We start from the raw sequence: 15,032 nt of genomic DNA on the forward strand, positions 1-15,032 counted from the left end.
AAAATGTAGAATCAAATCTTTTTTGATCTGCTAAATATTCAACACATTGAAGATGAACAAAATAGAAACAAAACTTGAGCTGGGAAGGTAAAGGGTTGTGCCTGTGTTTGAAATAATGCAGCGCAGATCTGGGATAACTTTCTTGAGATGCTGGTTTGTTTGATGGGAACTTTATTTTACTTTTGACTTTTTTTTTGAGCATTCTGTTTCAACAATAATTGTTCTCAAAATTAAAATAGCACTTCGCCTTGACTTGCTTTACATTGAAACATCTTTTTTTAAGGTAACAAAGGTTATGTACAGTATATGGTCATGCTTAGTGATATTTGATAAGGGACAGTTATGAAGCAGACTTGAATTTGTAATTGTTTTTATAAAGTTTGAAGAACTCTCCTAGTACGGGGAGACATGTCTTCTGTATCAAACTGCAAATGTGTTCTTATACCTTTTTTTGAGTCCTCAGTTTGTTTCAGCACAACTGAGGTCCCTCAGGTGTGAGTCTACGTCACAGCTAATTGTGCAGCTGGCTGTCCCCCTTCTCCTTTCCTTTCAGAGCGTCCATCAATAATTTACCCTGCCCGGCCCTATCGATGACACCTGCTCCCTTTTCTCTTCCCATCGTTCGCTTACGCGTTCTTTCCACGAAAACTGCTGATGACAAGTGTGGTCAAAGAGCTCATTAACAAGTGACAGAAGAAAAGAGTGGAGAGAAGAAAGCACTATCTTTCTATTAGACAGGCGTTAACAGTCTTGAACCAGGGGCAGTGGGAATGCAGTGAAGGTGACTTTCACTGCTTCAACACTTCTCATACACAAAGGACAAGAAATGCCGGAGAAAGCTTCATCCCAAGTTTGAATGGGAATACAGAGTCCTTACAGAAATCCATCGAGTCTCTGACGTCCAGCCTTTTAATTTTTGTTTTTGTTTGTCTGAACTTGATCTCATCGAATTAAACACAATGTCGGGAGCCACCAGTGACCAGCTGCACAGAACAACCTTAACTGTCTATGCGGTGAGTCTCTTTTTTTGTCTCCTCTTGGTGCAAACTACTTGGCTGAGTATATATCAGATCTGACATTTTGTTGTGTTTAGTGTAGTTAAAGTAAAATTGTTTTTGTGTGTTTCTATTTCTGCGTTCTGTAGAATCTGATGGAGCAATTCAACCCTGGCCTCCAGAACCTTGTTGCTCTTGGAAACAGCTACGTTAAAGCTTTCCAAGGTAAGTATGTTTCGCTGTGACCAGTGGGTGAACAATTGGGTTTGTGTGGGTGAAGATTTTTACAGATTAACATGTTCTCTGAAATTATCTAGAAATTGATTTTATTTAGGAACACTTTTTTGGGGGGGTTTGCATGTGTTACAAAAAGAAATATGTCCAAGGGGCGCAATGGACCTTAAGAGGAATCACAAACCTACACAAAACAAAATCCACAAAAAAAAAAAAAAAGTTTCTGTACTCATTTGGTGCACCTGTTTTCCTAAAAACATGCGGCTCAGTAGTAAAGAAGAGAGGCTTTAGGTTGTCCCTCCCTGAATCTGGCTCTACTTATCCTTACTGTCCATGTTCTTCCAGTCTTGATTGTCTGTTATGTTCGTAGTCGACTACCGGTAATCAGCATGTATCTTTAATGCATCTCTCTGCCTGATAAAACAGGAAAAGGCTGCCAGTGACAGGGCAACAAGGCAGCGTGGCTTGTAAAACTACACCTGCTGGCTGGAGGCTATTTCTAGACCAAAGCACATATCACTTGTCAGCATTGCGCGGCTTGAGTTTATGATGATATAAATGCAGAATTAATTAACCCAACCAGGACCAGTTTATCTGGCTGTTGTGTTTTTAATGTGTCTGCTAATTGAAAGCCAACAGTGCATTTAATATGTGCGTTTCCTTTAGCCTTAGCCGTTTGCAGCGAGGCGTACTTCAGCGCTGTGGCTAAGATGGGTGATCAGGCCCTTCACACACTTTCATCTCGCTCTCTTGGTAAGTGTGTGTGTGTGTGTGTGTGTGTGTGTGTGTGTGTGTGTGTGTGTGTGTGCGTGCGTGCGTGCGTGCGTGTGTGTGATTGCACAACCTCTCCAGTGCAGATTTTACCCTTAATTGATTTCACACACTGCTGACACAGAGGAGTGCTCAAAAAGATTGCCAAATTGCTCTGTCAAGTTAATGTGAAGGCCAGTCATCGGTAATAAAAACACCAAACACACTCAGCTCTCTTTAAGAGAAGTGAAGATATAACAAATATTCCTCCTCAGATACTACACACGTGTGTGTCTCCATTTATTGTGTTGGTGTGCATCGTCCTGAGTGCTGGTAGGAGCTCATGCAAGCTTGACTGCATGGGGATGTGTAATAGCATTGTTACAGGGGCAGTGAGCATTAGAGAGCATGTGCTTCTAACACCAGTGCTCGGACAGCGTAGCACACGCGGTCCTGCAAAGTTGGCTAACTTGAGAAGGTCAGAGAGCCACAGCGTGACCAGGAGGACCTATTGAGTGAAGGCCTCTAAATTATGGATGTGGACCCTTCTTTCAGCTCCACTCATTCATTTACTCAACCACAGTCCGGGACAAAAGATGTTATCAGAGGCACCTATTATATCAGAGGCTTAGCTAACTTTCCACTCCATCTTATCAGCTAAGGTGGTTTGATTGAAAGACCCTCTGAATGACTGAAGCAATGCTGTATTGACTTCAAGTCATGTGTTAAATTTCCAGTATATTGCTCATATATCTTTAAGTGTTCGGGTGTTTCATGACGTTTGAGCTGTATGACGTGTGTGAAGTATACACAGTTCTGATTCACCAGAGGCTTATTTGTTTTTAACAGGGGATGTCCTTATCCAGATATCAGACACACAGAGGAGACTCACTGCAGAGATGGAGGGTGTGGTCAGTACATCATTCATTCATCAACCCATAAATTCGGACCAAAACATCTCCAGACTGAGGGGCCCGATTCACAAAAGGATTGCAGAGCTTTTGTGCACACTTAACCTGTGCGAGTGAGTCAAAAACAAAAAGACAGTCTAATTGACAGAACAAAGGGATGAATGCACCCCTGACTGCGCTGAGGAGCGAACAAAGTTTGAGCGTGCGCTGCGTGTTTCTTTAAATGAGCCATTGTGCAGTCATTTGGGGGAAAATTTGCACCTTTATTTGCATATCGGCAACATTGCAAAAAGTCAGCAGCAGCTGGACACATCATGACCAGGATGTGAGTATTGTTTTACTTGTCCTTGTGTGCTCCAGTCAGGGAGGATGTACTTATTTTACACAATGGAAGTCAAGTTGCGTTTTTTTTTTTCCCCCCCCCATGTCTGGCCTCTCTTTACACTTGAAAAGTTTTCCCCTCGCCTCATCTTTATCTGGACAAAATAATCTGTCAGCGTGATAGTGCAGCTTCATCTCATGTCATTAGCATTATATTCTTTGTGATTTAGAACTTGGAGCAGATATTGACCAAATGCAATCCAAACACTGAATCAGGCCCTCAATCTAGAAGTGTGTTCTGCTTTAACAAGGGGACTTTTATAATGACTTGTCTCTGGGACTTTTTCCTTCCCTGCTTTAGTTTCGGTGGTTTCAGGTTGAGGTGTTGCAGGCCATGGACAAGAACACAAAGTTGGATGAGGAGTACATTGAGGTGAGTTAGCAGCAGGGTGAAGGTTCATATTGTTTGAATACATAACCTTCTAAGAGCTACCTTTATCAGAGGAATCGTTTGGATCCTTATGTTTGGAGGAGGAATTGTGTAACAGCTGTTTCTTTATGTAAATTGTACTTTGCAGATGGTAATTATAATCAATACTGTAACTGACCAAAAACTATTCCTTTCTGTTTTCTGGCCAATTGAACAAAGGACAACTGTATTGAATTGATTTCATTATTGTCAACATGAACCTCAAACATACAGATTCAGTGATGACATTGTTGTTCAAAGGTGTCTGTTAAGTGATTAATTTGTAGGAAATATCAGGAAAATGTTTCATTATCACAGTAGAGCTTGTCTTTTGTGCTGCAGGGGAGTCGCAGAGTGTATGAGCTGGAGGTGAGAAACCAGGCGGAGTCTTTGGAGAAACAGCTCAGACGAGGAGCTTACAGGGACTCCCTGGTAAATAATACTTAACATCCTACATGCTCAGCTAAGGCGAGTTGGTTGCCCATCTCTGTTTCTATAGGATGGGACTTGTGTCACGTGTGTGTATATATACATATACATATGTCCCTGTTTGTGTGTATTTCAGGAGAACAGTGAGTACATGTTGTATCTGAAGCAGAGTCGGCAGGAGATCCTAAAGGAGGAGGAGAGGAGGTATCGCTTCCTCGCAGAGAAACATTGTGGCCTTACTCAGTCACTGCTCTTCCTTATTAACAAGGTTAACACACACACACACACACACACACACACACACACACACACACACACACACACACACACAAACATGTCAAAAGGGTACCAGAGGAGGTCACATCAACCAGCCAAAAGAAACAAACATGGATCCAGAGAAGTGGCCATGCAGGGGAGGCATGTCGTCATCACACTGTAGTAAGCGATGGTCTAGTGCAGTGATTCCCAGAGATGGGTCGCACCAGATTTTAAATTTGCAATATCACTTAAACCTGATTCGTGCTTCTTGCAGACGGCTCGGTCAGAGCGGCGATATTGCGCAACAGCGTGAGGAGGGTCCGCGGGGGGTCCGAGCACCCAACCACGCACCTCCAAGATTTTGTAAGAACGCAGACGTCTTCGCGCCGACCGCAGCTGCACTTAGACACAAGTGTGATTGTTCTGACAGGCATGAGCATTGAAAAAAAGACTTTAATGAAACGTGTTTTGGACAGTATGGCTATTAAGTGTTCATATTGTTCTGATAACTGTTTGTTTTTTGCAGATAAGGAAAAGAGAACTTGTTAACTTCCTAAAATGCACAGTTTATTGTGCCTGAAAAGTGATTAAAATGTAGGCTACTTTTTTTACTGATGAGAGAAAATAAAAACGATGATATAGCCTATTAACTCTGCCTGAAAGCTTTTATTTAGTGTGATTTATAACATATTTAATATGTGTATATGTTTTCAATAACACATCCGTGAATGACTGGTTAATCTATTCAAGATAATTGATAATATGTAGGTGATGCAGAAATGGAAATGAAAATGGTCAGGAATGTTAATTTATGCACAAATTTGCTTTTCTCTACGAGACCTATTGTGTATCGGGTCGCGATGGTTTGTCATTTTCAAAAATCAGGTCCCCTTAAAAAAAGTTTGGGAAACACTGTTCTGGTGCACATACAAGATACGATACATAAGAGTTCAACAGTGCCCTTGAAAGATTTGAGATAAGTTAGTAGTTTCCCTAAAAAAAAGATAGGTAATCCACTTTTAGGCTTGGGTACAGTGACTCAACATAGAGTCGTGGAAACACTCTGGCTCAGACTCTACACGGCATGTTTTTGTCTCTCCATGTGACATTTAACTGCACTTGTCTCAGAGTCCTGCCTGATCAGGTTCAGCGTCAGCTCACACTGTAACTCGTTTGTTTTCAGACCGGTGCATCTCTTCAACAGAAGGCAGACGGATGGAAGGAGAAAGTGAATGACACTAAAGGATCCAGACCTCTAACTCCCACCCAGTTAGACCAAGAGGCTCAGGTACCTCCTGATGCATGATGTGTTTTTGTTCTGGATCAAATTTAAACATGATACTCTGCGACTAGAATGAAGCTGTACTGACTCGGGATGCTACACCAGTGTCTGCTGGTAGCCGGAGTGAAATGATTGATGTAAACTGCTCACCATGTGCTGCCTTAAAACCACCATAATGATCGAACAGTTTGCCAGGATCTCTCTCTTGATATTTGGTTTGAGCTCTTCACAGATCAATCAAGCCCAGCTCTTTCAAAATCTGTCTTCTGAAGGCAAGGCACCCTACTGGGCTCGGTTTCATGATCAAAGCTTTATAGGGAGTGGGCACAGCAGGTAATCCACCTGTGTTTTGTTTTGTTTTTTCTGCTCAGCTGCGAGGTTCAGTGAGCTCCCTGCTGCAGACTGTGGCCAGAGATGAAGATATGTCCTGGGCCAGGAGGGAGCAGCAGGCGCTTGGAAGAGTGCCCTCTAGAGGTCGGAAGAAGAATGTTCAGTGTTCACGAGTTAAACAGGATGCGATTAAAGTCTGAAAAAGACCTTTTTAAATCCCATTTATCACGTTCTATTTAATGCAGTTAGCTCTACAAATCGACGATTATTCAGCCAGAGGACACTCACCTCAAGAGTTTTTAACATTAATATCGGAATACGTTTCTTACTCTCTTTTTGGTCTACATTGTCTTATGGTGAAAAGAACATCTCCCAATCCCCGATCCCCTTCTTTTTATCGTCACCCTGTTCCTCTTTAATTCTGACTCGCGTGTCCTCCACTTGTTATCCCGTCTCAAACCAGCTCCCTCTCCCATCCCAAACCGCTCTCGCTCCAGCTCAGTGGGGGAATCGCTGGGTCTTGGCGGAGGGAGAGCCATGAAAGCCCTGGTGTCTCACCCATCATCATCCAACCCAAAGCTTTTACCTTTCAACAGAGGAGAGACTGTCACAGTCCTGGTCCAGGAGCCACGCAATGGCTGGCTGTACGGACGCACGGACAGCAGCCTGCGGTGAGCGGCAGAGATCTGCTCCCTTACAGCCTGCTTACCTGGATAAGCAGAGTGCACATAGAAGGGAGAGTGTGAAATAAATAGCTCCCTTCTGCACTCGTCTTGCTGCCTGTTCATTTGGACACTTTGAAATGCAAAGCCTGTATTGTCTGATGAAACGTTTTTTTTTTCAGTATTTGTACTCCTGATCACGGCAGCAAAGAGATGTTGTGTTGTTTACCGTTTCTTTATCTTAATTTCTCATGTTTCTCTTCAGTCAGGGCTGGTTCCCTGCTGCATATGTGGCCCCTGTTGAGGACCTCTCCAACAATTTGGCAACAAGGTAGGGATTATTTTTAAACTGCAAACCACATGGGGACAGATTTCTGTGTGGTGTGTTGAGCTCAGCTTCAAAGGGATCCTCGTGTTTGAAAATATACCTGCTGTTCCTCACCGTCACAAGCTACTCAAGTGCCTCTTTTTTTTAACAACACTGCACTGTTTCAGACGAACTGAAAAATAGTTCTTTGACGGCAGGAGACATCACATCACACCATGAAATGACTTATACTGAAGAGTAGAAGCTTCTTTAGCCTGCTGGAGTGAAAGAAAAAACCCTGCTGTGTTAAAGCCTAACACAGCGCCCTTTTTATCCTTCAGTGGTGGCTCTCTAAGAAGCCACAGTATGAACAACCTGCTCGACACTGACCAATCAGAGAGCAAGAAGTATGGCGATGTCCCTCCACCTGCCACACCCAACCGACGAGCCTCCGTGGACTTCCGCCCCATCTCTCCTTTTCCCGAGAAACAGCTGGAGCAGCTTTTGGAGGCAAAGCCTGGCCAGACGAAGAGCCACAGTGAACACCCTCCTCCCCCTCTTCCCCCGCCACCACCCCCTCCCTCAAGTCACAACCTAAGAAGGAGCTCTGTGGATTTTCGGCCGATCTCTCCCCTTCCCGAAAGGAAGGGTGAGTCGAGTTCAGATGGTCAGGTACTAATGATGTTTGCATAAAAATTTTTTAAAAAAGATTGTCAAATGTTTGGTGTCGTCAATCATTCAAAGTGATGACGTTTTTCTTTCTATCTGCCATCTTGTCTTTTCTCAGAATTTATCACCCCATGGACATGCTGAAAACCCTCTATTTCCCAGGTACTCTATCAGTGTGTAAAAAAAATACAAGGTTTCACTTCGCCCATGAAGTGTGTGGTGAATTATTCTTAAAACTTTTAAAAGATGAACATACTTTAGCCAGGCAGTGACGTATGTGTGACTTCATCCGTATCAATTGTACCCGAGTCGACCAGTCTGCTGATTTTTCTGACAAACATTGGTTATAGAATTGAAAATTCAGAGATGAACTATATGATGAAAGATTTAAAAGTTTTTTTGTTTATTTCGTTAGTTCATCACTTTGCTAAAGATACGACCGTGCAAAGGTGCTGGTAACTTTACCGAGTCTTCACAACGTTATTACACAGCAGATTTAGTGCAGAACGCCGCCTGCTAAGCAGTGACGCTCTCCTACATGTTGCTGCAGTCAGTGCTGAGAGTAAACTTTGAGGTAAGATGAACAGTGGCACTATTTCTAAATGACTGAAAGCACTGTTTCATGTTTTATTGATATCTCAGAGACGCCCTCAACTCAGGCTGTTATCAGCAGACCTATTAGTCTGGCTGTATAGTCAACACAGTTATCTTTCCCCCATACGAGGCGAGGACTGACATTCATTGGCCTCGGTTGTAACGTATCTCAGGTTGAGGTCTGGTGTTAGTTTTCCGACCTCCTGGTTGGCCTGCTTGTGTGTATGTGGCAGAACACAGTTGAGGGTGTGAGGTATTGTGTTTCATTTTCCGTCATCCTCTCCTTTCAGAGGCACAAACCCATTCGCCACTGTGAAGCTGCGCCCCACGACGACCAATGACAGATCTTCTCCTCGGATCCTTTGATCTGTCGGCACTTGTCCAGGCGTGGTTTGAAACCAAGGCTGCTGGATGAGGTTGTGTAAGAGGAGCATTGTTGCATTTTTTGTTCCAGGAGGACTTAATAGCATCTCTGAAATATGATGGATTTGAGCCAGAGAGGCCAGAGTTTTTGGAACAGCTTTAGATGAAATGAGGTATATCTTGTTTTAAAAAGTGACACTGTAGTCTCTTATTTGGAATCCCTACTGTGAAGTTTAAGTTTACCTTTTAACAATTCTTTAGACAGTGTTCAAGTTTTTTTTTTTTTTTTCAGATTTTAGTTTCTTTAGTTTTCTTCTATAACAAACATATTAAAGGAATAGTTAGACATTTTAAACTCGAGAAACAGGATCAATACCACTTGCACATTTGCCTTCATGTTTTTAGCTGCGCATTAAAAGTTAAAACAGGGGGAAACAATTAGAGTGAGTTTGCCAAAAGGAAACCATCACAATCCATAAGCTTTCTTTTTTTTTTTTTTTTTGTGTCTGGACTAAGCCAAGCTAGTTTTTTCCCCTTGTTTCCAGTTTGTATGCTAAACTGAAAGATGCAGCTAATGATCTCCCACACACACACTACAGCTGTGTGGTTTATTGATCTTGACCAATCTCAATCCGGACATGAAAAGGGAAAAAACACTTTGTCCCTTCAAGTTGAACAATTCCTTTTAGCTGATAAAACAATCGTTTTTCTGCTGAAGCTCCGTTGTGTCTCTCTCTCTCATGTTAGAAGATAATCAGAATTGTTGTTAATGTTACATTCAGATCTGAACATAACATGTGACCTTAGACATTCTACTGGGACCACTTTTTATTTGATCTTCACCGATGTGCTGCACATGTGATCCCTGTCATGGCAATGGTATTTTTCCATAAAGGTTACACTGAGGCTGCTGCTTCTTACTTTGTAATTGTGAATATCAAGTTCTCTTCATCTTCCTGTGGTTGACATGTTATGGAATGTTGAGCTCTTGTATCATATCATATATGCGTTGTCCAGTGTGAGTAACACAAAAGGAAAGAGACAGATATTATTCAAGGTTCTTTTTTTAATTATCACGTCTTACTCTCTTCACAGCTCTCCTTATATATATATTCCTTTTTATTTACTTCATCATCTGATCGGGGGGGCAGGTCATGAGGAGGGGGAGAAGATAGGGTATCGGAGATGAGAAGAGTAGAGGTGAGGGGAGGTGGATGAGGAAGAGGAGTGGGAGGAAAGTGCACTGATATGTGAACATCTAGAAGTAAAACCAGTCAGACAGAAAAGCACAACCTGAAATACACAAAGTAAGGAAATTAAGAATCAAGAAGTCTTTAGAACATCTACACCTACAGCACTAGCACCACCTGTGTTGAGACCACAAACAATCTTCATGAAGTCATTCAATGATTCTGAAATCCATACAGAATGTGTGATTAAATATATATATATATATTTATATATATATATAAAAAATGAAACTGGTGCCTGTTTACGCCTCTTCATGGTAACTCCCGTTTGGCCTGCCTCTATTGTGTTTTGTAGAGAGCAGGCCTCGTCTGACTCCATGTTTCAGGGTCCAGAGGAAGGTGAGAGGAGTTTGAAGGTGGCAGTTACAAAATATGAATGCAGGAACAAGGAGGAGGAGAAAGAAAAGTGGGGTGTTCATTTGTCCCCTACTCATGCACCAAGGTCTCGAACTCTGAAATACAAAAGAAAAGGGAAACATATGCGCACATGATGAGACATTTACTGATAAAAAGCTGATATGATTAGACTGTAATTTCTTCTTTCCTGCTGTTATCCAGTGAATGGACCAATAAGAATTGGTCAAATCAACTATTATTATGCATGTGCCATAAGGCTTTATTAATGGCTAACAACTTATACAAATTCACCACTGTGTAGGTTTTTCATTTAAACGATACACTTTATTGTCCCATCGGAGCAATTTGTCTTGGACTTAAAGTGCAGCAAAACACGTATTGTTGTCAAAATCCAAACTGAGCTGTTTAAAAAAAATAATCACCCCCGGTACGGTTTGTGCCAGTGATGACAATAACTAATCAGACCTATTCAGTTTTTTTGAACCAGGCTGTAAACATGTTAATTTATGCTGTAAAAAGCATCTTTTTGCCACTCGTGTGTATGTGACTTCCAGTTTTCCTCGAGCCAGCCTCAGGCGGAAACTGGAGATACTGCAGGATTGAATGTACCCCACCTTGTATTGTTGTCTAAACAATCTTTAAAATTTAAACCAGAAGTTGCTTTGAGAGGTAAAGATATAGCAACATCGTCTTCACAACAGCACACAAGAGAGAATAAAAGTTGTTTTGTAACCAGTTAGAAACGACACATAAAAGCCTGGTAGGAATTCTCACTGAAGCTGAATTTGTCATATCAATCCATAAGCCTGCATTCTCACCCTCAAACTTCCCACGTCCGTTTACTTCTCTACATCATGTTCTTCTCTTTCTAGAACAACTTTCATCATACTTCGCAGCTTTCCTCCAACCTCTCACCATCAATGCCGATCTTGCCGTCTCCGTCTTTGTCTGCGGCTATGAGGAATGCTTTTGTCTCGGCGTCAGTCAGTTCTCTGCCCTCCTTGGAAAAGCCCTGCAGTACATACCTGAGTAAAGGACACAAATGGATCCCTGCTGTGTTAATGAGGACATGACATTGTGCACAAAATACACATTATAAAATATGCAGAGTATTTAGCAGGCCGGGCATCCACTATGAGTTCCTCACTTCAGCTCCTCCTCCTCTATGAAGCCGCTGTCATCCACATCCAGAACCTGGAAGACCTTCTTGACGCTCTCAGCTGACATTGCCGTCATTCCCACCAAATCAAAGAACTTTTTTGGATCGAATGCTTCTCCTACGTGACACCAGAGAGAACATACACAGACAACAACCAGATCAAACATCTCTTTACACTCACAGGAGGGAAATCTTTCCAAAATGAAAATAGCTTTGACAGCTGCTTAAGACCCCTGGATTTCAAATAACAGCACACATCTAGAGCAGGATTGACAATTGTATAACCCGATGGTTTAAAAAAGGTAAATCATGTTGAAATTATTATCTCTGTTAATATTAAAAGCTAACCCCTGGAACATCTTAGGCCTGCTCCTATGTCAACTCTGCAACAGACCTGCAAAGAATTCAAGAGTTTTCTTGATGTCCTCTGCTTTCAACAGATCCGTCATCGTCAGTTTGCCAGCTGTCGAGAGGAACAGAGAGATATATATATAAGCTACATTGTGAGAAATGAAAAATCACCATTTCAATTATTTGAGTTAATTAGTGTAGGTAATAGCCAGACTGAGAGCACAAGAGTGGAGAGCTTTGGAGAAAAGCTAAAAGCCATCTACAAACAGATATTATATGTCTGAAAATAATATCATCCATATTGATCCAAAGAGAGGAAGAACAGCAAGCATTTGAACACAAAAAAATAAGAATACATAGGAATAAAAATTAAACGTACAATCTGTTAACAACTGTTAACTAGTAAGTTTCAGATAAATGATACACTAATTAAACAAAGAAAACTCTACAGGAGCGTTTCTTGTTGGAAAGTAAAAGCAGGGTCTGACGGACTCCATGCCAACACACAGGTATACAGAAACAACAGTTAGACACTCCATGATCAGGTAGAATTACACTCAGGCATCACATGAGAACATCAAAAGAACTCAACAAGCCCATCGTTTAGAATGAGCTGAATAATCTGCATAAATACAGGCATATACTTGTATTTTATGCATATCATCTTCTTACACGTCTGACTGGATGAGTTAACTGATTGGTGGATGTTATCACTGAGACTTGGATTGGCATTAAATACAGGCTACATGAAGCAAAACTGTTAACCCAAAAATTCAAACTCTAAGATGATATGGTAAACTTTGAAAGTTGCATAACATATCTAAATAAATGTGCTTAAATTGATACATTCAATGCCAAATACATTGAACCATGAGTACCATGTCTGTTCAACAGAATAAAACCAGGCTTCTGTTAGACTCTGCATATGTCAATCATTTAGTAAATATTTCTTTAAAGTGCAAATCCTCCAAGATGCCTGTAGGTGTCAGATCGGAGACAAAGGATCTTGGGGTCCTTTTTCATCTTTTAAGCGCACTGGGATCAGTGTAAAATTATGAAGACAGTCCATTGAACCCAGCTTCATTGTGTAAGCTATGTATATGTCTGTGTGAGTTCCTCATGCTGCATACTGCCCATGATGAGGACACAAACAGAGCCCCACCAAGTGGTTTTAATATTCCCTCTACTGCACTAACATGACTCCTACAAGTTATTTACCCTCCTTGACCAAAGTACAGAGTGACAATTCAAAACAGAGACACAAAGGCATCATCACTGTCATGGAATTTCTGTAATTCCTCAGTTAATGTGTAATGTTAATTCACTGTTGCTGATGTCAGTCCGAGCTCAGCTTTATCTAGACACCAAGGACAGTCAATATGGACCCACGTAGACTAATCTATGACGTCAAGAACCCTGGAGCGAACAACAGCTCTCCCAGACATCCTTGCAGATATCAGGAAGAGCCGACGACTCTCTCCGCTGTCCTTGGTGTCTAGATAAAGCTGAGCTCTGACTGACATCAGCAACAGTGAATTAACATTACACATTAACTGAGGAATTACAGAAATTCCATGACAATCACCCTCTCTGCCCATCCTGCTTCTTCTCGACTTTCTATTCACCTGTCATGATTACATTCAACTGGAACTGTCTTAGTTTATGAGATACCATTGTACAAATATAAATCCTAATCGTATACACTAAGGGGGACATCTATTTAATCTGTTATTATTCTTGTCTTTTATTTGGGTCTGGGTCTTGATGTCTTGTAAGTGTTGTTAACATAATCATAAAAACGCACAGATATCATAACATGCACATTTTAGTCATTTTAGGAATAGTGTTAGTTGTTTGTCAGCCTTCCTTCAGCCTCACAAAGTTCAAAGGTTCTTTAACAGCAGATTTGACCTGCAGGTTTGCACATGAAAAGAGTGCAAACCTGAGAAGCTGTCCGGAAATTAAAAGGCCAAAGCTTCTCTCACTCTTCACAGGAACAGAACCTTAATAAGTTCAAAGCCCATTCCTCTTGAGACACCGTGAGTACTTCAAGTCCTGCAGAGAAAATCAATTTTCTCTGCAAAAAATTGAGATCATACTGCAGCATAACAATCAATCTATCAAATTCCTCAGCTTTGATTTTGCTCCATATACAATACAAACAGCATGACAAATGTGTACATCTTTAATCCATTTCGTTTTTTTTCCTACAGGCAGGAAGAAGCTAAAAAAGATATAAGAGTAGACTTTTTTACATAACTTGGAGCAAGTAGCAACTGAATTTACAAAAATATATATATATAATACAATATCTTACTTCTTTTTTTTTGGGCAATCTTTTTATTTTTAAAGTACTTTGTTGGTCCACAAAGCCTCTGATGGACTTTTTTTAAAGTCAGGACGAGACTCCCTTGACCCAAACTCTTTTGGGTGAAACTCTAGTTTGTCATCGACAAACTAAAGCTACAAAATGTTTAATCATTGTGTTTCACCTTTGCTATTATTTATCAAACATCAAAGTATTTCATTCCATTGTAGCATACAGTATATGCCGGTTAGAAATCTTCAGATATCATTGTTTTTTTTAATTTTTCAAAACAGCCTTAAGCTTATTCTTGTTACTGAAAAGATATGTTTTTGTGTGTGTGTGTGTGTTATCTAATCGTCGATCTCTACTCCAATAATTAATGTTTAGTTTCTGTCTTACCTGAATGAAGGACTGGGTGAATGCAGAGTGCTTGAGGAGAGTAATGGCGAGAGAATGGAGAATAGGGAATGGATAGAGGTAAGCTAGTATGACAGTGAAACAACAATACATCTTTTATAGCTGCCTCAAAACAGATAAATGTTTCACCTCATTTCCCCCTGCTCACCCATCACATCTCAACCCTTTTAGTATTCTCTCTATTTTGAGAAAGGTGTGGTGGTTGTCAAGATGTGATTCATACACCGTTGGCCCTGGAGAGTGATCGCTTACTTCACAGCAGCACTAACAAATCACACACACAGACCTATAAAAAATAACACCACTTGATCTGAGCGAGCTCGGACCACATCCTGACCCTCTGCTTCATTTGTCTCTTATCTGCTTCGACTAATTCTGTCATCTTCATTTGTTTAAACATGTGTCCACTCACTCACTGCCAGTGATTTTAAAATGTTTTAAGTTGGGGTTTTAATATAAGAAGTCAACACTCAATAAGTTCTGTTCTGTTGTTTGCATCTTGTACTGGTTCTTTTTTATCGCTCAATTATCATTTTTAGAAAAACATGGCGCTTTGTTGTTTGTGGTGTTGTCTCTTTCGCCTCAAACACTTTCCAGTGTTCCCTTTGTTTCGTCC

The 15,032-nt window shown here is 41.1% G+C and overlaps 2 protein-coding genes across 2 annotated transcripts in view; one reads left to right on the forward strand and one right to left on the reverse strand.

Moving 5' to 3' along the window:
• On the forward strand, positions 1-9,860 carry baiap2l2b (BAR/IMD domain containing adaptor protein 2 like 2b). The gene is made up of 14 exons (XM_079337407.1): positions 1-1,013; positions 1,145-1,220; positions 1,896-1,982; positions 2,829-2,890; positions 3,573-3,644; positions 4,023-4,112; positions 4,246-4,377; positions 5,551-5,655; positions 6,021-6,123; positions 6,443-6,650; positions 6,907-6,972; positions 7,290-7,620; positions 7,736-7,779; positions 8,502-9,860. Exons 1-14 carry the CDS (start codon positions 960-962, stop codon positions 8,575-8,577), a joined length of 1,506 nt encoding a protein of 501 aa, XP_079193533.1. The 5' UTR covers positions 1-959; the 3' UTR covers positions 8,578-9,860.
• LOC306819834 (parvalbumin-7-like) overlaps positions 9,701-15,032 on the reverse strand; it is a 27,360-nt gene continuing 22,028 nt past the window's right edge. The window contains exons 2-5 of the mRNA XM_079337411.1: positions 11,735-11,803; positions 11,329-11,458; positions 11,097-11,206; positions 9,701-10,276 (exon numbers count right to left, since the gene is read on the reverse strand). Coding sequence (XP_079193537.1) covers positions 10,251-10,276; positions 11,097-11,206; positions 11,329-11,458; positions 11,735-11,803 — 335 coding nt within the window. The 3' untranslated portion in view covers positions 9,701-10,250. The remainder of the gene's footprint in view (positions 10,277-11,096; positions 11,207-11,328; positions 11,459-11,734; positions 11,804-15,032) is intronic.

The sequence above is a fragment of the Symphodus melops genome (genome assembly GCF_947650265.1).
Source record: "Symphodus melops genome assembly, chromosome: 2".
In the NCBI taxonomy this organism is placed as follows: Eukaryota; Metazoa; Chordata; class Actinopteri; order Labriformes; family Labridae; genus Symphodus; species Symphodus melops.